At 42.6% G+C, this 24,669-nt stretch overlaps 1 protein-coding gene across 1 annotated transcript in view; it reads right to left on the reverse strand.

Moving 5' to 3' along the window:
• Window positions 1–22,819, reverse strand: part of CACNG3 (calcium channel, voltage-dependent, gamma subunit 3) — a 74,709-nt gene extending 51,890 nt beyond the window's left edge. Inside the window, exon 1 of the mRNA XM_004692059.2 lies at window positions 21,432–22,819. Within this exon, the coding sequence (XP_004692116.1) occupies window positions 21,432–21,642 (211 nt within the window). The 5' untranslated portion in view covers window positions 21,643–22,819. The remainder of the gene's footprint in view (window positions 1–21,431) is intronic.
• Between the last annotated feature and the right edge of the window lie 1,850 nt (window positions 22,820–24,669).

The following is a 24,669-nucleotide window of genomic DNA, read 5'->3' on the forward strand; positions in this document are numbered from 1 at the left end:
ATATCAAAATATAGCAAAAAAAATCATACAAAAGGCAGACTACAAATTTTATTGATAAATACATAGAAAATCCTAAATTATGGATTAACAAGTTGATTTCAACATTATAAAAAATAAAGTATGCCCTCAAAGAATTTATTCAAAAGCGGAAAAAGAGTTTGCTAATATGAAAGGCATTAACACAATACCTATTATCCAATAAATAGGCCGAGGGAGGAAAAAGTTGTAATCTCAATAGATACCAAACAAAGTAAGCTATATAATACCTGATTAAATTTTCTAGTTGGTAATTTACTGATAGAACTTTCTCTAGCTTCATAAGGACATCTTTCTAAGCAGCAAATACCACACATTCTGGTGAAAACCTAGAACAGCTGTTCACTTTATGGGCATCACCCCAGGAGCTTTGTAAAATGCAGATTACTAGGTTTGCCTAAATTCTAGGGTTTCTATCCAGATCTGTTACCATACTTTTAAGAAATACTGTCTGCAAGGCGTTCCAATTACAGTGGTCTTTGAACACCACCCTTATTTAACACTATTCTCCAAGCCTCAGTCAAAGCAAAAAGAATAGGAAAAAACTAACTTCTACCTATTATTTGCAGATGATATGACTGTTTACCTGGAAAACCAAATAAAATTAATTACAATGCAGTTAGGACCAGTGAGAAAATGTAAGCAGTTTACAAATAGATAATTACAGACCTATACCTCCTCACACACCAGTAACACAAATCACTTAGAAAATATCCTGGAAAACACCACCCATTAACATAAGGAACAAAAAATATAAACTCTAGCTGAAAGTACCCTATCATTGCATAGGCCTGAATGAGAAAATAACATAACTGCTTTCCAAAACACAAAAGAAAAAACATGAATAAATGAGAGATGCATTATGTTATTAAGTGGGAGAGAGCGCAATGTTCTAAAGATATCAATTATTCTGAAATCATTCTATTGATTAAATTTTTATTAGTCTATTTTTTTCTGACCACTTGACAGAAAGGTCAGAATAGTCACTGGGAAAATCAAGACAAAGGAACTAAGGAGATGATGATAAAGAAGCAAATGAAGAAGAATGTGCCCTTCTGGTTAAGGGTCTTATTAAAACTCTTATAAAGCTATATCAATCCAAACAACAGTTACAGAACATCAGAAATAGAATGTAGATTAAAAGAATAGAAAGTCCAGAAACAGACACAGAAGTATTGTGTGTGTGAATTTAATAAAAGATAAAGGTCATAATTCAACTCAATGTGGATGAACTATTTCATAATTCATAAATAGCTTAATTTGCAGTTTAAATATCTAGGCCAACTTTGCCTGCAGGTTCTTGGGATTCTCCTTTCTGCCTCCAGAAAACCCAGCAAACACAGGAGGAGAGTAACATCAAGGTGGCCGAGGGGTAAAGGATAGGATCAGACTCCTATGTGTCTGATATGTCTCCAGGATTGTGTGGAATCGTAAACATTTGCTAAATCCTTGCGCTTCAGCATGGCAGGTCAGAGGATGGGCGTGAGATTCCCTATTTACTGGTGTCACCCCTAGAGCAAATCCATCAGTCTGAGCCTTACTTTCCTCTTTGGAATATGGGGATGTCACTCCCGTCTCATTCACAAGGTGAGAAAAAAGCGAGGTCACCTCTGGAGGTCTCCACGAGTAAGGTGTTGAGTGGCAAGTGGGCATCAGGCAGCCCTGTCCTAGTTGAGGGTTTGAGCCAGGCTGTGTGGAGAGAGGCTGCCTGAATTTGCATCCTGCTTCTGTCATTAACACCTGTAGGTCTTTAAGGTTACTCCATGCCCCTGTACGTTGGTTTTGAGATTCACCAGCTACAGGTCTTTGGGCAAATTCCTTAACTTCTCTGGATATAGATTGCCTTCAGCATTAAAAGTTGAGAATAGGACCCTCCCTGATGGTACTAAGGGTTAAGGCATGGCACTATGAAGGTGCCCACAGCCACTGCAGCAGGAGTTCGATCCCCAGCCAGGGAGGTGACCCACATGGCACAGCAGACCTTTCCTCTCTTCCCCGCTGCTCCTGTCAGCAGTGTATTTCAGTAGGTCCACCTGCTCTGCTCCCCACTCTGTCTCTGGTGAGTCATCTCAACCCCACACATTTGGCCTGTGCCCCAGTTCTTGTATGCATAAATAAATCTTTAGAAAAATGTTGAGAACAACAGGCTCTAACTTACAGGGTCCCTAAGAGAAGCAGGTGGACACAAGTGTGCTCCTGCCTGTGACAGTGCCTCAGGTGGTCACGCATCAGAAGTGCTTCTGTGCATCATAGTTATCTCTGGGGGCTGCGTCTCTTCAACTCCAAGGTCAGAGCACACGTCTCACACCCATCTGCTTGGGAGACCTTATTTTCTTGGACATGTGACCTAATCATAGGCAATGAAATGCAGGGACTTTTCATTGCTAAGAAAGAAACCCATATGCGTAGGCTAGATTTAAACATAGATTATATCCCTGAGAGTGGCTTGTGTCTTGGAGTCTCTCACTCATTATTCTGAAATGGAATTAAGAGAAGAAGTAGAGAAAGGTGTGGTGGAGGGACAGTGTCCCTGTGAATCTGATCACCAATTCAAGCCAGACGTTTCTTAGCCAGGTATGTGAGCCAATAGACTCCTCTCTCTTTCTCTGTCTCTCTCTATTTCTGTCTCTCTTTCTCTCCATTATGTCAATTAGAATTGATTTGTACATTACTCGCAACAGAATGGTCTAGGTGATACAATGTTATTAATGTACTGGTGTGACCTCAGATAAAATGCTCCCAAATTCTCCAGCATAGATTGGGTAGATTGGGTATGGGTATTAACACAAACTTGGAGCTTAGTACATTTTCCATCCCCAGTGTATGGCCACACAATTATGAATGATGACTCTTCATCTGAATGCATTTTTAAGGATGAAACAACACTAGCCTTTTCCAAATTCAGGCTGAGAACGTAGGGACAGAGACATGTCAAGAGCTTCAAGCTCACGACCTTCAAGCTGCAGCCTTGGGCTGGAATGGAAATTAGTCAGAAACCATCATTTCAAATTTCAAAAGGTCACTATTTATGAAAGACTCTTTAATGTTCACCCGAAACCAGATGATAAGTCAGAAGTGGCAGGAGAGGGGAGTTGAAATGATGGTCACATACAAGTTGCTTTCCACGACCTAGTCAACTCTATCTATGCCTAATTAGGCTGGCAGTGACTGGGTGGTGGTGTCACATTCTGGGTTTAACATCAGTTAATCTGTCACACAGAACCCCACCTAGTAACCTTTCTCTGGATGCTGCTATTAGAATTAGCAGAGGTTGGGATGCACATAGTTGACTGTTTCCTAATCAAAAAATATAGCTACATACATGGGGTGGTAATGAGACAAGATTTCCCACAGCCCTCATTACAGCCCTACTTGAAGTAGCACAGTCAATGTATGTGAAACACAATTCACCCCTCACCTCAAACTTCCCACCAGTAGAAGGCATCACAGGTAAAAAACAAGTATGAGAATTCCCTCACCCCTTTCTTGTAAGCAGAAAATTTGGTTGTTTTCAGTTTTAAACATCTTCCAAAGTGATGGCCAGTGTCTCCATCACCACCTCCCCAACAGCGAAGTCCATCATTGCACCCAGATGACCTCAAAAATGGACCTCAGAATGGACCTAAAAAATGAAAGCCTTATAGTGTCAGGTTTTTATTAAACCTCCCCCCCCCCGCCCCTTCAACTTTCTGAAAGATTTCTCTTGCCTGGGAGTGAAATCTAAGGTGACAAGTCTTCTGAGGCTCTGCATGGCAGGGCTCCTTACTTCTCTTGTCAAGTCTTGCCATCCTCTGTGCCCCCTCTCCTGGAAATTCACATGTGGGTTCTATTATGCTGTGCTCTTTCTAGTCACCAAATATCCACATGTTCCATGGCCTCTCCTGAACCCTACTTTATCCTTCATCTAATTCCTGTTCTTCCCTCAGCTCTTATGAGAATTAGGACTGTTCTTTTTTATCTAGGGAGGTAGAACAGTGATGAAGGGAGAGGCCATGCAGTCATATCATTTGAGTTTCAATTGCAGCTCAGGTAACAGCCAGGGTACATGACCTTGGGCTATTTGCTTAACCTCTTTGTGCTTAGATTTCTTACCTACAAAATGAGAATGATAAACATTGCCGAAAGGGCCAGTGTGGTCATGTACATTATTTAGCATAACAGCTGGCACAATAGATATTATTATTTCACTTGCTATACATAGAGGTCCTAAAGGCTTCTTTGCTTCTATTATAAAGTATTAGAAAGTATCTGCAGTCTAATGGAGCATCTTATTCACACCCAAGGCTCTACCTTATATCTCTGTATTTCCAGAGGAGAGCTCCTGCCAAAGTTTATAACCTTTTACTGGGACTATTGCAATAGTCTCTGCTTCAATAGTTTACCCCTGATTTCTGTTTCCTTATGGGACATGACTTTTACAAACATCAGTTCAGACCACATCTTCTGCTTTAAACCCTTCCATGATTCCTACAGCCTTTAGACCAGGGCTCCCAAATTTGGCAGTGTGGATTGAGGACTGGATAATATTTGTGGGGGAGGGTAACCTTGCCCTGTAGAATGTTTAGCAGTATCCCTGGTCTCACCCACCAGATGCCATTACCACTCCCCTCATCTCTCCCCAAGTGTCTACAGCCAAAATGCCACTAGACATCACTAAATGTCCTGAGGTGGGGTGGGTTTTGGAGGTCACAGACTCATCTCCTGTTGAGAATCACTGTCACAGGATAGAGTCTGGATACCTAATGACAATCTTCAAGGTCACTGCTGTGTCACATGTTTAATCTGAGAGACAGGCGGAGGTCAGTTCCATCCATACACAGACCAAGAATAGAGCGAGAAGATGACAAGGTAACCCCCCAAAGCAGAATGCTGTTAACAGAAGAAGGGAGGATTCATATGGGCAGATGCACCAACAAACAGTAACAGATGTTCCCAGCAGTGTTCCAAGCCTCCCTTCTACTTCCCCATTTCTCTTTGTTTCCTGGAATCTAGCACTGGACTGGCCAGAGAAAGGTTTGTTTGGTGACTGTCCAATAGTTCCTTCCATTCCCTCAAGTGTCCCTCTTCTCACACAATCTCTTTTCATGCTGGGTAGGAACATTTATACATTTAAACCCTAATCCACCAAAAACCCAAGGAATCACGACTTGTCCTATCCTCTCTTTGTCTCACATGTGAGGAATCTCACTAAAGATCAGAGCGTTCGCCTCTCTGTGGAGTCATGGCTGAGCTTTGTCGTGTTTGTGAACAAAGACACAAGACACGATGGATCCTCCAGGCTCTGTCAAACTTTATACCAGCAGGGCTGCGTTTTAATCAAAGGCACCTCTTTCCGTGCCTGCTGAAATCTCATGTTGCCTCTTACGTCCCAGCAACGGTAGAACAATGACTTAGCTTAGCTGCAACTAAAGAGAACACAAAACCAGAGAGAACAGAACTCACCAAGGGGCTGTTTCATCTCCCAGTGGAGAAGAAAAGACAGAACTAGAAGGAAAGTATGAAAATGCCTCCTTCAGTTCCTCTCTCCAACCATTTTAAGTTTGTCAGCAGAAATAAAGCACAGATGGAGCAGAGATGCTAACATTTTTGAGTCTCAGGGCTTCTTTTGCACTGTGCAAATTACTAAGCTGATAGTGTTATAACTATCAATAGGTACTGTGTCAGAAATAAAACACAAAGCACTCAAAAATACTTATTTTCTAATCTATTTGAAAATAATGAAAAATCCAATTGTATGTTAGCATAAACAACATTTATATGAAAACTACTGCATTTTTAATGAACAACTATGTAAGAGACATTTTCCGGGGGTGGCATGGGAAATGGGATCAAAAATGGGCAGGGGAGAGAGCACTGGACTATGGTGATGGTACACGGGTGATTTGGTGGTGGGAAGCCCACGGGGATTGCAACTGAGATGGAAAAAGGCACAAAATGATGTAAAAATAAATTACTATTATATATTTAAAAAATCAAAGAAAATAAATAAAAGCAATCTCTTACTAATAAAAAAAAACCCCTGCATTTTCTAAAACAAAAATGTGGTATTTGTTTTTGTAAATGTCTTTACTGTCTGGCTTAAAAGAAGGCAGATTGATTTTCTTCACTTGGCCTGCTGCCAAGCGTTGTTTCGGTTGAAGGATATAAAGCCTTACACAACATGGACTTAGCAAAGAGAGTAGCTGAATAGCCTTTGGAAGTGTGAGTATTCTTCTTTAATACTACACCAAAACTCGACAAGTGGTAGTTTTTTAAAAGCTAGTTCCACTGTGGAATCTGAAACCCTATGCCTTAACTTTTCACCTTCTAGTATATTAAAACCCATTGTTCGAATGACTTTTACCCAGTGATAATCTTGCAATGCTATGCACTGGCCATTTAGGAAATATTGGTTCACTGAGTTATGCCCATCTTCCCAACTTGGCACATTTCATTACACACTGTTAAAAAGATCATATTTGTTCACAGGGGCAGATACAAGCAAAATTGTAATTTTTACTTGAAATCTCGAATTTTATCCTTGGCAACAATACTGTCAGTTGCTTTCCTTGAAGTGACAGGCTCACTTAGCTCATTTTCAAGAAAATGTCTGCCAAACACCCAAACCTGAATAACCATAATTTGCCTGTCAGTTGCTCTTTCAAGTAAATATGGTGTTTCATGGGGTAAAATCAGCTAGTTCAGCTCGCAACTCAGTTGCACAACTGGCCTTTGCTGGAGACCAGCCTTATACTTCGGCTTTGAGCAGGAGCGTGTTTTCCATTTTGTTACATATAAGCTTCATGATTTAATAAAATTTAATTAATACTTTTTTCCACTGCTTCCCCAAGGACATTTCAAAGTGAAGCTAGTGTTCTCTCTGACAGGTGGTGACGAGGGCAGGACAGCAAGTATCGGTTGGTGTCGCTCTGCTGATGCCGGCCAGCTCAGGGTCAGCCATGCGCCCCTCTATTGCTTCTGTACTGTTAGTGCAAATGGCAACACAGTGAAAAGGGAAAATCACATCTTATTATTGCTGTGAAATAGTTTTGACCTTGCAGACCCCTCTGAAATAGTTTTTTAGAATCCCATTACCCTGATGGTTAACAAAACACCCTTTGAAGAAGCTGGGCTATAATGTCAGGATTAAGGACATTTGTTTTAAGTTAAAAGACCTGGGACAGACCCTACCTCCCCCTACTCACCAGCTATGTGAATTTGGAATGGTTACTTCTCTCTTTGCTAAACCATTAAGTGGGCATAATCCCACTCAGTGCTCTGGCGAGGACTGCACGAGATGCTGTGTAAGAACACTGGGTTTGTAATCACTACTATTGTGGTGCTAATGGTTCCCCTATGAGGTTCTTACATGGGACATTCTAGAGTACAAATTCCTAAGATTTTGACCACCCCCATCAACCAGTCTGGAAGGAATCATCCCCCACACATGTCACCAAAGAACACGAGGCTGGTTGTCTGGTAGGTGCTGAATCAGCATCTCACTGGCTTTGCCTCAGTCTTCCTGAGGCTTGTAAGGTCCCTTGGGGACTGGCATGGTGTTCAGTGGCAGGTGGGACAGTTCCTTGCTGTTGGTAGAACATACAGACAGGCAGATTCTGCTGGATCTGTGTATCACAGGAAGGTGATAACAATTAACACAAATTAGTACTAATGTGTGCTGGGCACTGTTTAACTCATGAAGCTCATAAATACCATGGCAACCTTATGAGGAGGTACAATAATAATAATCCTCACTTTAAAATGAGGCAACTGAGATAAACAGAGAGTTTAAGTAACACACCCAAAGTCACACAGGGGTATGCGGTTGACCTGAGTTTTGAACCAGAACAATAAGTAGATTCTTAGTAGAACAGGATTCTTCACTGTGTACACTGGACTGAGGAAGTGGGGGAAGAAGCTGGGACAAGAGTGATTTTTCTGCAAGGCCCTTTCTTCCATCACAAGGCTTATGTTTTAAAAGCTCAATTTTGCTCTGAAACTACCTGTTTTTTTTTTTAAACCTTTGAATCAATCAGAAACTCCAGGGAAAAAGAAAACTGTACAAAAAAAGCCCAAGTGCAGTGCACGCGAATATATGGCCTGATTTTGAACAACCAGTTAAGTGCTAGAAAGGAAACTGTATTTGGACATTATTCTTTGCATGGCTCAGAGTATATGACACTGAAAACACAAAGGGAAAAATGCAACCCTAGAAACGACTTAGCTCTGCAGTGTACGTTCTATATGTAATCTTAATAATGCTTACTGGTTTTCAAAGTTCAGAATCTATCCATAGCCCAGGCAGGGAGGACACTGGCATAATTATGGAATCGAATGACAATGGAATGAATCTTGACCATGAAAAGGTGAAAGTACAACAGACTAGGTGGAGAGAGAAATGTGAACACCTTGACTCTATAAGATGGACAGCCACGATATCCTACCTAAGGTGCATGGAAAAAACAATGAAGATTTGTTATTTTTAGAAATTAGAAAGGTAATCCTTACAGAGGGTGGAGGGAGGGAGTTAAATCCTCACCTATTATGGCAGGAATTCAATCAGTTATAAATCAAGAAATGGAGGGATAAACATGTTATTTAGAGCTATGGATGTAGCCATCAGAAGAATCAGATCAGAAGTGGCTTTTAAACACTTGCTCTGAGGAGTAGGCTTAGGATGAAGAGGGGTGAGTGCCACTGAGATGCATGCTTGTCATGAAAAGCTCTGCTATATGATTTGATTTTTAAACAGTGTGCCTGATTAGACGTCTTAATAAATTAGGTGATCATTAAAAAATACTTTTGAGTAAATTATGAAGAATTTGAACTTGACGGGGAAAATATACCCTTTCTAATCTCTTTGACTTGATAGAGCAGAAAAACAGTGAAATAAAATTTATTAGATAGTCCACAAACTGGTAACAGGAGTCATAAGGGAGATTGTAATGAGGATACTGGGAGAAACTTGCCCTATTTTTGCTTTAAAAGTTTATATTGAGAAATTTTATGTTACTTTTATACTAAAAGCATTTTAATTAAGTAAACAAAGTAACATTTCTGTCCATTTTTTGATTGGGTTACTTCTGTTCTTCTTGATGAATTATACTGGTTCTTTGTCGACCTTGGACAGTAAACCCTTGGTGGGTGTCTGATGTGCAAACATTGCTAGTTTTTTTTTTTAATGATAATTTCTTTTGCTATGCAGAAGCTTTTTTGTTTGATATAATCCCACTTGCTTATTTTTGGTTTTATTTCTTTTGCTACCAAAAGTCTTCATGGAAGCCAAAATCATGGAATGTTTTATTTTGGACTCATGTCTTACATTCAAATCTTCAATCCATTTAGAGTGAAACTTTGTGTATGATATGAAAGAATGGGAGTTTCATTTTCTATATGTGGCTGTCCAGTTTTTCCTACCCTGCATTGTATTTCCTTGGCTCCCCTTTTCAAAGACTAACTTCATATTAATGTAGCTTTATTTCTGAGTTCACAATGCTATTTCATTTTTATGTCACTACCATACTATTTTGATTACTATAGCCTTGGAGTATAGTTTGAAGTCTAAGAATATGACACCTAACACTTTTTTTTTTTTTTCAGATTGCTTTGCTATTCAGGAAACTTCTGTGGTTCCCCAAAGAAGACACATAGATAGTCGATAGGCAAAAGAAAATATGTTCATCATCATTTATCATCAGGGAAATGCAAATCAAAACCACAGTGAGATACAATTTTACACCTGTGAGAATGGACCATATAAAAACCAGAAACAAGAAGTGCTAGCAAGGATGTAGAGAAAAAGGAACACTCTTACACTGTTGGTGGGAACGTAAATTGGTTCAGTCTCTTTGGAAAAAGGTATGGAGGTTCCTCAAAATAGTAAATAGACCTACCATATGATCCAGCAATTCTACTCATTGACATTTATCCAAAGAATACAAACTTGAAGGGATATTTGTACTATGTTCTATGCAGCATGATTTACAATAATCAAGTTACAGAAACAATCTAAGAACCTAATGAAAGATGTGTGGATAAAGAATACAATGGAATACTAATCAGCTATAAAGAGAAATGAAATCTTGCCACCTGTGACAACATGGATGGAACGGGAGGGGATGACGCTAAGCCAAATAATTCAGAAGGAGAAAGACAAACACAGGATAATTCCATTAATATTAATATATATAAACAGATCAAACTAAACCAAAACAAACCCTAGAAATACAACTCCAGAATTGAGACTACTAGAAGGGGTGAGTGGTGCATAGGAAGGAAAGGGAGGGGGGACCCCAGTAGTCTACGGTAGAGGACTGAGGATACCTTGTGGGGGTGGTGTGGTAGCGTACCCCTGAAGAGACGAACCTATTCCCCTAAATCAGATACAGTGATGTAAACCAATGTTACCTAACCAAGAAAAAATAAGTTACAATTTGTGTGTGTGTGTGTGTGTACATGGTGTGTGGGGGGAGACACAAGAGGAAAAAATGTGCACACAAAGGAACATGAGAAAAATCAGATACCTCGGATTACTTAAGATTTTCCAAACTGTTTTAAAAGAGAGACTAGTAGTTATTCGATTTGTCCTCCCAGCCTTCTAGAGGGAGGCTACCGTCCTGTCCTCACTCCCCTCTGCTCCAGAATAATACCGGCGGGGGGTGGGGGGTGGGCAGGGTGAGGGCCCACTGCAGGTCCCCCTTCACCTCCAGCCCCTAATAGAAGTCAGTCTCCTGGTACTCTACTGCAGTCTCCTAGTGTGTTCAGAGGTGTATTTTAAGAACCTATCAGGGGGCCTTCCCTAGGGGCACAACGGGTTAAAGCACCGCACTGCTAAACTGGCTGCAGCTGCTTCAGTGAGAATTCGATCCCCTGTCCTGAAGCTGACACACATGGTGCAGCAGACCTCTCCTGACCTGCCCACTGCTCCCCACTCTGTTTCTAGTGAATCCTCTCACCACCCTGACCAGCCCCCTACCTCTGACTTATACCCCAGTTCTTATATGCATGAATATTAAAGAAGAACCTGTTGCATGTAGGTCAGGCACCTTAGGGATATATGAGCCCCCTACGAAAACCTGTCTGTGATCAGACACCCCCCGCCCCATAACTCCAGGACACTCTCCTCAGTGCTCCAGGAGCACCCTGCTCTTTACCAGCATGCCTCCGTCCCTGCATGACTGTGAATTCACCAAAGACAGGAGAGGTCTGCTTTGTTCTATCGAAACCTCAGATGCTGGTGCAGTGTCTAGCACAGAGCAGACACTTAATACATCTTAGAAAGCAGAGAACCCCAAATGCAAACCCTTCACTTCACACCTCCCATTGGATCTCTGGCAGAGGAGACATGCACAGGAGGACGCCAGCTGGAGCTGGTGAAGGGTGAAGATCTGTTGGTTCAAAAGGGGATACCCTGTGGGAACAAGGGCTCTAAGAGCTTCAAGATTCAGTAAGCTTTAGAAACTCCCACCATCGTTGCCACTTTTTACCCCATCTTCCACAAGGACAGATATACGCTGACAACAATGAGGACCAAAGGTTTGTCTTCAGGCAAAGAGCAAAACAGTGCTGAAGAGATGCGATTTCACCTTACCTAGTCTTAGGCGAGGGCAAAGGGAAGCAAAATCTTTAAAGTTGGAACCGAAATCCTGCAGGTGGGAAGCAAATCCACAGGACAAAATGTTCCTCTATCTGGCAGCCAATGACGCAGACAGGGCAAACTCAACCTGTCGATTCTGCACTTGAAATACTCTGAAGCCTTTGGGCTCCTTCACAGGCGAAGTCAAAGCTCTTACAACTTCCCTCGCGCCCTTGCACCATTTGCCCTCCAGTACCATCAGCTGGCTCCCTTGCTCCACCTCGTCAGCACACACCTCACCTCCACTCCCCAGCACAGCCCTGCCTCTGGGCCTTTGCACTGCTGTTCCTCCGCTCAGCTGTGCTCTTCCCTCCGGTGGCCACCTAGCCTGGCTCCTCCACCTCTTCATATTATGGGTAAATGCCACTTTCTCAGTGAAGCCTACATTGGCTATCCTCTTTACAGCCTCCCACCCCATCTTTCTGCTTTAGGGCAGTTTGGCAAAAGCCCATGGGGAATAGTCCCCATTCCTTCTGGCTACAGATGTCAAATAACCCCAGGGAAAATCATCTCGGGAGAGGGGAGCAGGCTCAACTTTCCTGGGCTCAGACTTTATTGTCTCTTGGAACCCAGTCCTCTCATCTCCCTTGTACTTGGGAGCTAAGCACTCACTCAGCCCAGAGTGAGAAAAGCAGAAAAGTGTGATTATCATGCCGGGCGGCAGCCCTTTGACTCAGATTAACATCATTGCCTCTTGATTTGATCTTTTTACCTTTTCTCCAAACACTCAGAGCATTTTGATTGCAAGTCAGGTTTGTCTTTGGTGAAAAGTCATATTTTGAAAAACCAGGACTGACTTAGTAGAACGTATTTTAAGGCATTTTAAGCTGATAAATAGCTAATTGGCTGTGCTGTCCTGTAATTTGCAAAGGGTCAAAATGATTTGTTGAAAATATGCATGAATATGAGCTGCTCTATGCAAGAGCAATTTCCACAGGTGACAGTTGAATTTTAAGGAAGACACCTTAGCAGTTACCCAGGCTTTGTTGAATCACTTTAATCCAAAAGGTTGGTCATTATTATTATTCCCCCCCGGCAGCTATCCATGGTGCTGAAGTGCATATGCTGTCTAATCCAGAGAAGTGGAAATTCCACTCTATAAATGCAGGTAACCAGATATAGAGAGGATCTTAAGCACAAGAAATGGAAATGGTGCTTGCTGGGCCAGTGCACACTATGCCCTACAAGTATTTTCTTTTTCCAAGTTTGCATCCAAGTATTAAGGGAAATTTTTTTAAAGATTTATTTATTTATTCATATAGAACTGGGGTATAGGCCAGAGATGCGGAGGGTGAGAGGATTCACCAGAGACAGAGTGAGGAGCAGAACAAGCAGATCATCGAAGTACACTGCTGAGGGGAGCAGCGGGCGGGTCAGGAGAGGTCTGCCGCGCCATGTGGATCTCCTCCAGGACAGAGGGGGGTTCTAACTCATGCGGAAGTGGCTTAAGCTTCTTAGTGCTGTGCTTTAACCCACTGTGCCACCAGGGAGGGTCCGTATTAAGGGAATTTTTAACGATGTGGCTTGAACTCCTCTGGACAATCTTTGAGGGAAAAAATGGAAAGGAAGGGATGGACAAATAACAGTCAGAATTTCAAGACTGTGCAATCACACTTCTTCAAACTTTGGGCTGCTGAATCACCAACAACTGTGTTGGGACTATAGGATAAATTATTTTTAAAGTAGCTTACAAACACCGGAGAGCAGAATAGTGATTCTTAGGATGGAATCACTAGGACAAGCTCAAGGTGATTGAATTACCTACCTTCAAGCAACAAACTTAATGCTTGTTAAGCACCTTTCTGTGTTCAGTAGGGATTCTTTGCTTCTGGTTCAGGGAAATGTAGTAGATATAGAGTTTTCAAATGACAATAAGCTATTTTGCAGTATTTCCTGTAACATTCGGGTTAAAAGGTTAAATGGATGGAGTGAGGCTTGCCTGCTCCATCTTATCCTCATGGCTCAGTTCTGTCAAGTCCAAAGTCACACAATAACATTTCTGTCCATTTTTTGATTGGGTTAGTTCTGTTCTTCTTGATGAATTATACTGGTTAAAGCACAGCACCATGAAGCGATTGCAGCCACTGCAGCATGAGTTTGATCCCTGGCCAGGGAGCTGATCCACATGACACAGCAGATCTCTGCTGATATGCCCGCTGTTCCCCTCAGCAGTGTATTTCAGTCAACCTGCCTGTTCTGCTCCCCACTCTGTCTCTGGTGAATCCTCTCCTGCACCTCTTGCTTGTACTCCAGTTCTGTATGCATAAATAAATAAATCTTAAAAGAAAATGTACAAAATAGTCTTAGCTTTGTGGATCATACAAAAATAGATAATGGGCCAAATTGTCCCATGGACCAGAGCTTGCCAAACCCAGTGATAGGTGTGCATTACTGAACTTTCAAATTCTCAAATTTCAGAGGAAAAAAAAAACCATGACGATAGCTTATTTATTGATGAGTCTTGACTTAGTGGGGCATAAACATGTAATTATTTGATTCAACTGTGTTATATCTAATCCCTCATTTCCTGGGTGATATTTTGGGCAGATTTCATAACTTTCTACTGTTCCAACTTCCAAGGAAGCTGTAAGAGGAAAGAAGTTCCCAAATGCATATCTAATTGCAAAGCTGCATCCTTGTTCCTTCCTCTTTTAGATTCAAGCACTTCCTGTTTGTTGTGGCAGAGAGCAGGAAGTTTTAAAAGGCCAAAATATCACCTCACTTAGCTGGGTGAGGTTGCAAACCTTAATTGCTCAGTGTTAGCTGCTGTTCCATGTAACACTGACAGTCAGGGATCTGAGCATGGCATAAGTTGTGTGGGGACTGTCGTCTGGAGGAATATGCAGTGGTGACTAGAGGATCCTGTGGGGCTTTGCAACCTCCTTCCAATGTGAGATATCCAAGTCTGGTCCAGTCTTCTCCCTTCCAGCTTCACTCCTATCTCTGGCAACTCATAGCTTCATTCTGTGGGACCTGCTGTAAGCCATAGAGAATCCTGTGAATGCTTTTTAAGGCCCTCTTCTCAGGGATGAGCTCCATTCTAGACCAAGGTGCATGGTTTCAGGGGTAGATTGTGGGCTGACCCTTAGGCCTGTGCAGGGCATCCCTGTGCAGGGCAACCTCTTACAATCATCTTGCATCCCTGGCCAAGTCTATGCTCATGGTAAGGATGCTGAAATGACTCAAACTCAGATATCTACCACCAGACCCACTCTACTGACCCCCCACTTCCAAACAGGATATCCACTTGCCATCCCCTCTTTCAGTCTAGGTGTTTCCCCTCAACTCCCTTGCTGAAGTGGTTGAGTGGTTTTGCTGTGTAAGCTAGAGTCCAATCCAGGAATGAGATGCCAGTTTCTTTTTTCCCTAGGTACCTTCAACTTTATGAGTGATTCTTCTGGGAGCCACAGGTGACTCAGCAAGGAACTGAAAGTATGGGAAGGGAGGAGAATAGCAGGATAGGAGAGCCAATTTATTAGTTGTCTTAGCAAATGGATATTGTCTAAGTGAATGAATAAAGAACTAAGGCTCAACATATGGTTTAGATTTAGAGGTATAAAGGAATGAAGGAACCCCAAGAATAATTAAAACAGAAACAGCTTGCAACCTTTATTTTCCCCTTTTTTTAGGTTAAGACATTTATACTCAGAGGTTAAGCAACTTCCAAGGTCTCTCAACCATAATTAGAAGGGTCTACCTGACCCAAAATACCCTACCTTTATCCAATATTCTCTATGATCTTGCATAAATTATTAAAATTCCATTTGCTTTTCTACTGAAAAAGTGCATTCTGTCAGTATCATGTGTGGGGGGGGGAAGGGAAATAACCTTGGAGTTCTGGGGGCTTCTCTTTAACCTCATGGGGGTGGGTACTTCCAGATGTCAAAGTATAATTTTCAAGCTGTTAAAAACATAATTCTCCTAAAATTCACAGTGAACTTCTGTCAAGTTTAGTTCAGCACCTCAATGAAGGAGCCAGCAGAAAGACAAAGTTGGTTCCAAGGAGGATGCTATTTTTTTTCCATAAAAAAGAAATTCTGAAATAAAGTGGTTAAATTAGACATAAAACTGATTAATGTTGTAGAGGGAAGGCAATAAATCCACAATAATTGAGGTTATCGCTGCTAAAGAAGATGAATCATTTTTACCTCTACTGAACAAAAAATTAGGTGCATCTTCCTAAGTTGTCTGTTAGTAAACATCTAACTACAAATGGACCCAAATATATAATAAAAGCTAAATCAAACCAAGTTACATTCCTCCAGAGAACCAGCTAATTCCTTGGGCAAGCTTGTTAGACACTGCTCTATGAGAACCTTACAAAGACACAGTCATCTTCCTGCCTGATTTCTTGTTGGATATTTTTTTTTCATGACGTGTTCATAACCCATATTTGTTCCCTGTGCTGATATGAATGCACACTGGAATCTAGAGTCAGATGCTAGAGGACTGTGACTGAAGAAGGAAGAAGTGGCCTAGGTCCTTTCCACCAAAGATGATACAAGCAGGAGTAGGATTTAAAAACTTAAATCACCAGCAGGGCGTTAGACAAGTCTATCAGAGTGAAGCTTCCACAGGCTGAAGCAAAGACAAGAGGGTCACCGCCCAATTAGGGCTTAGCCCTTTACTTGCTGGCCCTTATGGATGCCTGGAAGCTTCCAGGCAGGATTCCAGGTGGTGTGGCGGTGGGCGTGAGGAGGGGTGTTGGTAGGGAAGCAGGGCCACGTGCTGTTTCCCAACAGGGAGAGAAGTATTTCAGCATTTTAGCAATCAGGGCAGCTCTCCAGACAGGTCTGGGCTGACTGCTTCACAGATTCACATCTCAGCTTCTGTCACCTCCCCAACCCTGATCTGCTCCCCTCAACAGCCATGGTCCCTCACCCCTGTTCTGCCTGAAGTCTCCATCCCTCTTCTCTCTTCTATCTTCCTTGAGCTTTGGGGATAAGGAAGAAGACTACACCGAGGGGAACACAAAGCAGGTCAGGAGTAGGGAGGAAAGAGTCTTGGTAGAGTCAGCACAGTGCAGAAGGGGAAAGGCGGTGGTGAGCTCTGGGACTAGACGAAGAAGAGCGACTACGTGGTGATGCTTCTCAGCTTGACGGCTAGATCAGTGCCCCCAACAGACAACAATCCCAGTCCTTGTTAATCCCAATCTCCCATCTACTGAGGGAAGATGGGAGAGATAAAAGTATGTGAACACACCTAGCACAGGGCAGGGCATACAGGAAATACTCCATAAATGCATGTCCTTCTCCCACCTTTGTCCTTAACCATATCTTTGCATCTTCCCCAAAGGCTTATAAACACATAAATAAAGCTGGAACCCCATCTGGCTGAAAAGCCAACCATCTGGAGATTTGGAAATAAGGGGGAACTTCTAATGACTGGCTAATTTTTTTCAGTTTCCAGGCAGATGTTTGATGTCATCCAGACCCATCTGTAGTAGAAATAGCAGTTTATTGAACCTCTTTCCCATAATTTCAAGTTCCCTCTGCTAAAATCCTAAATGGGTTTTCTTTTCTTAGTAGGCATTTTTAGAAAATGAATTGAAAAGTGATGACTGACTAATGAAGAGAAACTCAGGAATCAAAGATGGAAATATCAGAAATCTGGATGAAAGGGACTTTTAGATCATTTCCAGAGTTCAAAACTGGCAAATTCACTTACAAGTTCTGTTTGGCTTGACTAGCACCATGTTCTTAAAAAATTGAATTAGTTGCCCATATTTTAAAAGCCAAAGCTTTCACATCTGGCTCTTAAACACTTGGATTATTGGGAGAAAATTGATATACATTTCTCCAGGGTAAAAATCAACTCATGTTAAGTAGCATTTGCCCCTAGCTGTGGCTTTACTTCCAACTCCTCACAGTCCCCACCATTCTCTCTTGCCCCACACTGAAACCAAGTTTCAGTTGCTGTATATATTCTCCAGTGCACTGGTATTCCTGCTTCTCCATAAAGTTGAAATGCTTCTGTCTAATCCAACTGGATTTGTTATTTCTTAATCTCGGGAGTCTTATTTTAGAATTAGGTAAACTGAGGCTTAAAGTGGGAAAATAACACACACAGTTCACATGAGTGTTAACAACAGAAATGAAGTTAGTATTCAGGGTTCTTTGCTACTAGGCCAGCAGTCTTTCCACTCTCTAAATACATCCCTTTGGTTATATTAGGACCTTGAGAGTTTACTTGATGAGAATCACATCTTGAAGACACTCTCATTCAAATTCTCACGCTGCCATTGAAAGCACGTGGCAGGCTGGGGCACTACTTTGTGAATGCCACGCATGCTTTCCAGATAGTGAGTCAGGCGTTCATTCTGGCTTCCCAGTGTGGGTGTCGCTACATAGGTCGATTGTTTCTTTATTCAAAGTGTGTCCTTTGCTGCCTCTGAGTTTGTGCCTGTCTGGGAGCTCCTGCACCTTTGCAGGTGCAGCATGCACAGGTTTGGAGTCCTGGGACTGGGACTCCTGGATGGAAAACCCCCCTATTCTTGGGTCTTCTCACAAGTGCATGCCTGCACCAGTAGCTCCCTATGCACTGGAGTGTTAAGGCTTATAGCAATGCTCTGAGAAACAGCATGGCTTAGGAGAAGTAAGCCTTTGAGTTTAGACAGGTGACCTTGGGTAAGTTACACAATGTCTCCAGGCCTCAGTTTCTTCATCTGTGAAAGGAGGGCATTCATGCTATCTTGACCACTGAGCTCCTTTGAAGATGAAGGAGTTAATTTTTTCAAATTCATAGAACATCCTAGCCCATAGTAAGTGCAAAGTATGAACGGCATTATGGTGAGCTCTAGAAATGAAAACTAGAAATCCCTCTTCCCTTATTTAAGTGATGCGATTCTTAACACATAGCCAAGTTCATTGTCAATACTCAGGACATGTTGGCTTTCACTTCTGAATTGCATGGAAGACTAAATTCAGATTCTAATGAACCACCACAGAATTATGGATGCAGAGAATTTATTTGAAGGATCTGATCATCTAGTTTTTGAAGCTCTCCCATATGATTCTGATGATTAGCTAAGTTTGAAAGACATGGATGTTGTTTTCTGATTCTTGAATCCCTTTGGTGGTGGGGAACATGTCACCTCTTAAAGCTTCCCATTCCACATTGAATAGTTTTTTATATTGAGGTAAATCCTGTTTTTCTCTAGCTCCTACTTCTACCCCCTTGAGGCTACACAGAACATTTCAAATCTCTTTTCTATATGACAGCCCTTCAGATATTTGCAGACAGCTGTCATGTCCTCATGTCCCACTTGAGTATTCTTTTCATTTGGACAAAATAGCCACATTCTCTTATGGCTCTTAAAAAAGTATGGAGAAGCTGACTCTAATTTTATATCTAAGAAAATTGAGCCACAAGACTTATCAGTTGTTGTTTGACACTCAAAAGACCAGAAAATGGGGTGTTGAGACTCTGGGTAGATAGACATACTGAATGAAAGATGGCTGTCCAGCTTCTTTCCAGAGAAGGGTGGGTTACTTACTTACTACATCTCTTTCCATGTAGAATGAGAGGCTCCTGCAAATACCTTGAATGCTTGCTGTATTCAGTACATGAAGAAAAACCTTGGCTTCAGATTTCAGCTAGGCCCACTGAGGAGTTGGTTATATGGTATGCACATATTTAAGAATTCATTGTGATTCATTAAGGTTTGTGCATGTTACTATATTTAATCCTTCAAAATATGTTTTTAAAATAGCTGACTACATGAATACTACAACAAATTTTCTCTAAAGAATTAACCTGCCCAAGAACATATCTTAGATTCATCCAGTTCCCTCTTGATTAAGAGACTCACTGCTCCCACTAAACCCCCAGAATGCCAGAGTGGGGTCCACTCCTGTACAGTCTGTAGGTGTAGGACATGATTTAGAGAAAAGAAAAACCATCAGTTGAGACATTCTAAGGATTCAGGTATTGTAGGCCCTAGCCAGGAAGCAAAAATGGTGTTTAATTGTGCATTCCAAGGCTTTGTTCCGAGGACAGAGGAGTCAGAAATAACAGAAACATAGACTCCACACATGGTACATTTGGTAGGAGTTTCAGATTTTTTATGCCATTCCTGGAACCATGTAAGAGTCAAAACACCCACCAAACACAGCTTTACAAAATAGAATTCAATTCTTTGTTGTTGATAAAAGAAAAGGAAATATGGAATTTTCCCTAAAATAAACAATTTTACCATACTTGATCACAAATGGTAACACATATTAGATTTTTGACAATGCTTAGGAAAGAGTAATTCTAGATCTTCCATTCATATACTGGATACGTGAGAGTTTGGTATAGTACTAATTCATGACCACTTATTCCAAATTGATCATTTTCCAGATTAACAAACTGAGGCCTGGAGTGGGTAAATGTCACTGCCAAGGTCACACAGGTAGTTTGCGGCATTATGCAGGTCTTCTGACTTCACATATAGTCATCAATGTTGCATTTACAATAGTGCTTTCCTACCTGGACTTCCCACCAGTTGCAAATTTGTTTTGGAAACAGAATTAACAGTAGTAGTGTTACATTCAGGAGAGCCTTTATTCGGAGTGTCAGGACATGGGAAGAAAGCCAGGGGATGATGCAATATTACACTAGCAAGTGATGTCATAGCATGATTTCCTAAGTGATTTACATAAAAGCAAGTTCTCAAGAAGCCCTGGCAAATGCCAGTCAGTGTGAATGCAGGCATGGGGAACCAATGGCAGGCAGGAGAGGAGAACATATAGGAAACCCAGATTTTCTTGCCCATCACTGTTGCAAGCTTCACAGATTTTCAGAAGACTGAAAAAAAAAAAAACCCTCTGTCCCTCTAATCCAGGACTTTCCCTGAGACACATAGACTAAAGAGCTTTGGTTTTCTTCTCTGTCTTTCTGTTTACTCCCACTGACATCCAAGAATTGCCCAGTGATGCTGTGCGTGACTCCTGTTGTACTGAAGTGAGTTTAGTAGTGATACAGGTTACCCAAGAGATTTACCTTCTAAAATTGATCTGATTTCTTCATTATAATTTAAGGTGAATCCTCAATTTTTCTATTAGAAGTGAAAAGCTGTAAGTCTTAAAGAATTAATTTTATGTAATTGTCATAGAAATACATTTGTTTGGTTTGGGGATGATTTAAGACGGAAGCCAGGTGGATACTAAATCCCAAGGTTCCATTTTTGTTTTCATCCAAAACAGTGAAGCATGTATTAATAAAGAAGTTTTCTTAAAATGTGTATTTGTGTAGGTCACATATGTTAGTCTGGAATTGGAAGGCAAAGGAAGTTCGTGAAAATCTAGTTAGACCAAACTCAGAATGAACTGGTAAGAACGTTGAGAAATAAGGAACTAGCTGAGTGAGTGATCCAGACTAGGTCAGGGTCTCTTATATTCTCTTCTCTCTCTCTCTTTCTCCCTCTCCACTCCTTCCCCCCCCCCCCCACTGGGATGTAATTTAATCAGAGCCAAACACCCTGTGTAAAGCCAAACATCAAAACAATTCACAATATGCCTAGGGATTTTGAATTCGAAGACTTTTCTCAACTGCAGAATCTTCCCAGAGTGCCACAAAATCTCATCTCATGAAGCTTATTCCAAAAACAACAAGCCCCAACCCTTCATCCCACATAGCATTAGTCCTGCTGGGAACAATCTGACATCTGCACATTTTCAGCAACAATTTGAACTATTTCTCTTTTCCCATCACTGCCTCCATTTCCCCAAACGCCACTGGGATATCACAATACCAGAAGCTGAAGTATTTGGGGTCACTGACAGGGATTTGTAAATACCTTCTAGGCAGCAGGTCCTCCACAGTCCCGAATGGGTCATTACTTCTTCATTCTTCCTGCTGGTTTCATTATCACTTGTAGATTTAGTCCTGCACACACCTCTGGAATATAACCAGTAGTCCGTGCCCACTGCAATGGTCATTAAACTAAAAGCTGCGAAGGCTCCCACAGTGGTGATCAACATCTGGATACCTCTGTCACACATCCTCATAATTCTTCATGGTACTCTGGATGGATGGGTGTTGGAGGGGGAGGTTTGATGCCGAAGGGGGAAATCACTCTGCAGCTGGGCAACCTAGGGCAGGCTCTTCCAAAAATTCTGGTCTCCTTTTGTCGGCATCCACAGGGACTTTGAGAAAGCTAGGATTTCCTGTCTGGAGCTCTCTCCAGTTCCCTGGTCGCCTATGGCCCTCGGAAGGGTGCAGGCTCCAGGGGGTTGGTCCACATCACTGCTGCCTTCTGAAGGTCCCTGGGTTCCTTTCATTCCTCAGGAGCGTGGTAAGGATGAGGGTCTGTGCAGGGCATGGCTCCGGAGCCTGGAGCTGTGGGCTTGCTTTGAGATGCTCCTGGCTCCTCACAGCCCCAGGAGACTCAAGGCAAAGAAATCCAGAGAGGTCTGTGTGTGTGTGTGTCTGTGCGCGCGCGCGTGCGTGCGTGTGTGTGCCAGCGCGTGTGCTGGGGGTGAGGGCGGATGGCAAAAAATAGCACTGCTGGGAGGCGAGCCGCTGAGAAGAGTGTTCACTGCTTCCCCAGCCTCCCAGGAAAGCTCTCCGCCTGCTCGCGACACCCCCGCTCAAACTGGAGAAAAGACAGAGTCCTGGGGCGGGGGGCGGGCGGTTTCATTGGAGGGCAAAGGTCCGCGGTGCTGAAGAGACAGCTCCCCGCCTGTTGCCCCGCCTCCGCCTTCCTGAAGCCTGGCTGTAAGTCCGTGGTGCTGAAGGGACAGCGCCACTCCCGTTGCTGCACCCCCGCCTTTCTGGCGCCCAGGCTAGAGACTGGGGTACTAGAGGGTCGGTCCTCCCCTGCCACCGACCCTTCCTCGTCTCTTCCCAGGCCAGCTCGGTTCTACCTAGTCAAGCCCACGCTCCGCGCAAAGTTTCGGAAACCCAGGGCAGTCAGCGCCTCAGCACCTTGGCGCTGCAGCATGACCCGGTTCCTCCGCCCCCTGAAGGGTTAAGGAAAGGGGAAGGGGAAAGAAGCCCGCAGCGCACTCTGGCGCTCTCTCAGCTCCCACCCTACGCCGCGTTTCTCCCCTTCCCACCAATGAGCCAGGCAAGTTTGCCTTTTGCTGCGGGCGCTGCTGGAGCCATCGGGGAAGACCGAGTCTTCTTAAAGGGACCGGCGACTCCGGGCGAGGGTTCTGTGGTTCATTTGAGCAGGCGAAAAGTGTTGTCACAGGCACATCTGTGTATAGTCTGTCTCAATTTGGTTCCCTAGAAAACAAACCAATATGTCTACCCTTCTTTCTCTGGAGCTCTGGTTTACACCGGAGACAACGTGTTCAGATCAGACTCAGAACGTTTCATATACAAATGATCATATATAGCTGAAAGACCAGAGTGGGCAAATACGCATAGAGTCTACCTGTCTATAGACTCGGGAATTTGGTGTGAAGGGGTATGAGATATTACTTTCTGAAGACACTTTCTGCATGTTTTAACACCCCTACATTTGAGGGATTACGGGGTGGGAGAATCACTGAAAATGTCAGGTTCTTTCCAAAGGTTCCCAGGATGTTCTCTTCTTAACATTCTCATCTAGGTTAGACCAGGTGACAAGTGAAGTTAGTCTGTTTCCCTAAGTCGAACGTGCAAATGCCATTGCGTCACTGGAAACTAGTGAGTCCCTTGTAAATCATCAATATTGCACAAAATTAGCATTTAACCAGTTTTTATTTTCTTAATTTTGAATTCTGGTATACACATGAGAAAGCACTGAATTGACTGAGGACAGCCCACAGAATGCCTTTATAGCTGTTCCCTGTGGCATGATGGGACAGCCAGCCAGAGCACAGGCGTTTGGGACTGAGGCTGCTTGAGTTGTTCCTGTGTCCCCTCAGGTGTGTGCACAGCTGGACAAGCATACAATGGGAAGCAATCACAGACTCATCTCTGTCTCCAGCTGTCTGTCCAGAGCTGCTCTACAAATGACTTAATGGCAGCAACACATGCAAGAATTTTCAGATCCAACTCACAACTTTTTGGTGACGTTGCTACTTCTGATGTGAAGGTCACTGGGAGATTTAGCTTATGGTATTAGGTGTACATGCAAGTACATGCATAGGGTTGAGTATTTAGTCATGAAATTATTGTATTTGAAAATTCACTTAAACTGTTATAATTTCATTTTGAGTTCCAAATGTCTGTGAGTTTGTTGGAGACAGGTAGCAGGTATGTGAGTATGTGTCTGTGCCTGCATTCAGGGTTGTGGCCCAGCGTGTGTGTCTGTCACATATGCATAGTTGTATATGGGGTGCATGTCTGTGTACAGATACAATAGAGGCTTGTGCACCCATGTAAAGTTAATTGCATATGCATATGTCGTGATTCACAAACACTGATTTGTGGGCAGAAAGTAAAAATATGAAAAATTGGCCACATAACCAAAATTCAACAGATAAACTTGGGACCAAGATCACAACTAGCCATACTTCAGAAGAGAAGATACCCAAGACCTCCTATAAATTTCTTACTGTATTTAAAAAAAAAAAGATACTTTCCTCTTCTCAGTGAAATGTCCTACCTTGATATTCTTAAGTAGAAAGTTTGTGGGATCAAATTGCTCTTTCCTGAGAGGAGTTAGTAATAAAATAGTGAAATTTTTCTCTTGCCCCCCCTGAGTAAAAAGTTAAACAGCATGACGTAATTAATAATTATCCAATTATTCCAATTCCCTTATATCTTTATTCTCTCTTCTCTCATTAGGATCACATAGATGGAGGTCAGTGGGCTGTGGGCTTAGGAAAACTGTGCTGCTGTCTCTCTAAGCCTCAGATCCACAGCAAACAAGAGCAGACTCCTCAGGTGTATAATATAGGCCCGGAGGGACAAGATGGGAAGGTCCATGGAAAGAATCTGCTGCCAGATAGAATAGCCTGGGGAGAGGGCTAGGCGCTCAGGAAGATGAAGGCAACAATCATAAGTCAGGAGGGTCAAATGTTCTGAAAGAGGGAAAGGGACACACAGAACGAGAATGAGGTTTCTATGGGCCTTTTGGCTTGATGAGCCAGGTGCCTCCT

This window comes from Condylura cristata, unplaced genomic scaffold (assembly GCF_000260355.1).
Source record: "Condylura cristata isolate star-nosed mole 26May11 unplaced genomic scaffold, ConCri1.0 scaffold00032, whole genome shotgun sequence".
NCBI lineage: Eukaryota > Metazoa > Chordata > Mammalia > Eulipotyphla > Talpidae > Condylura > Condylura cristata.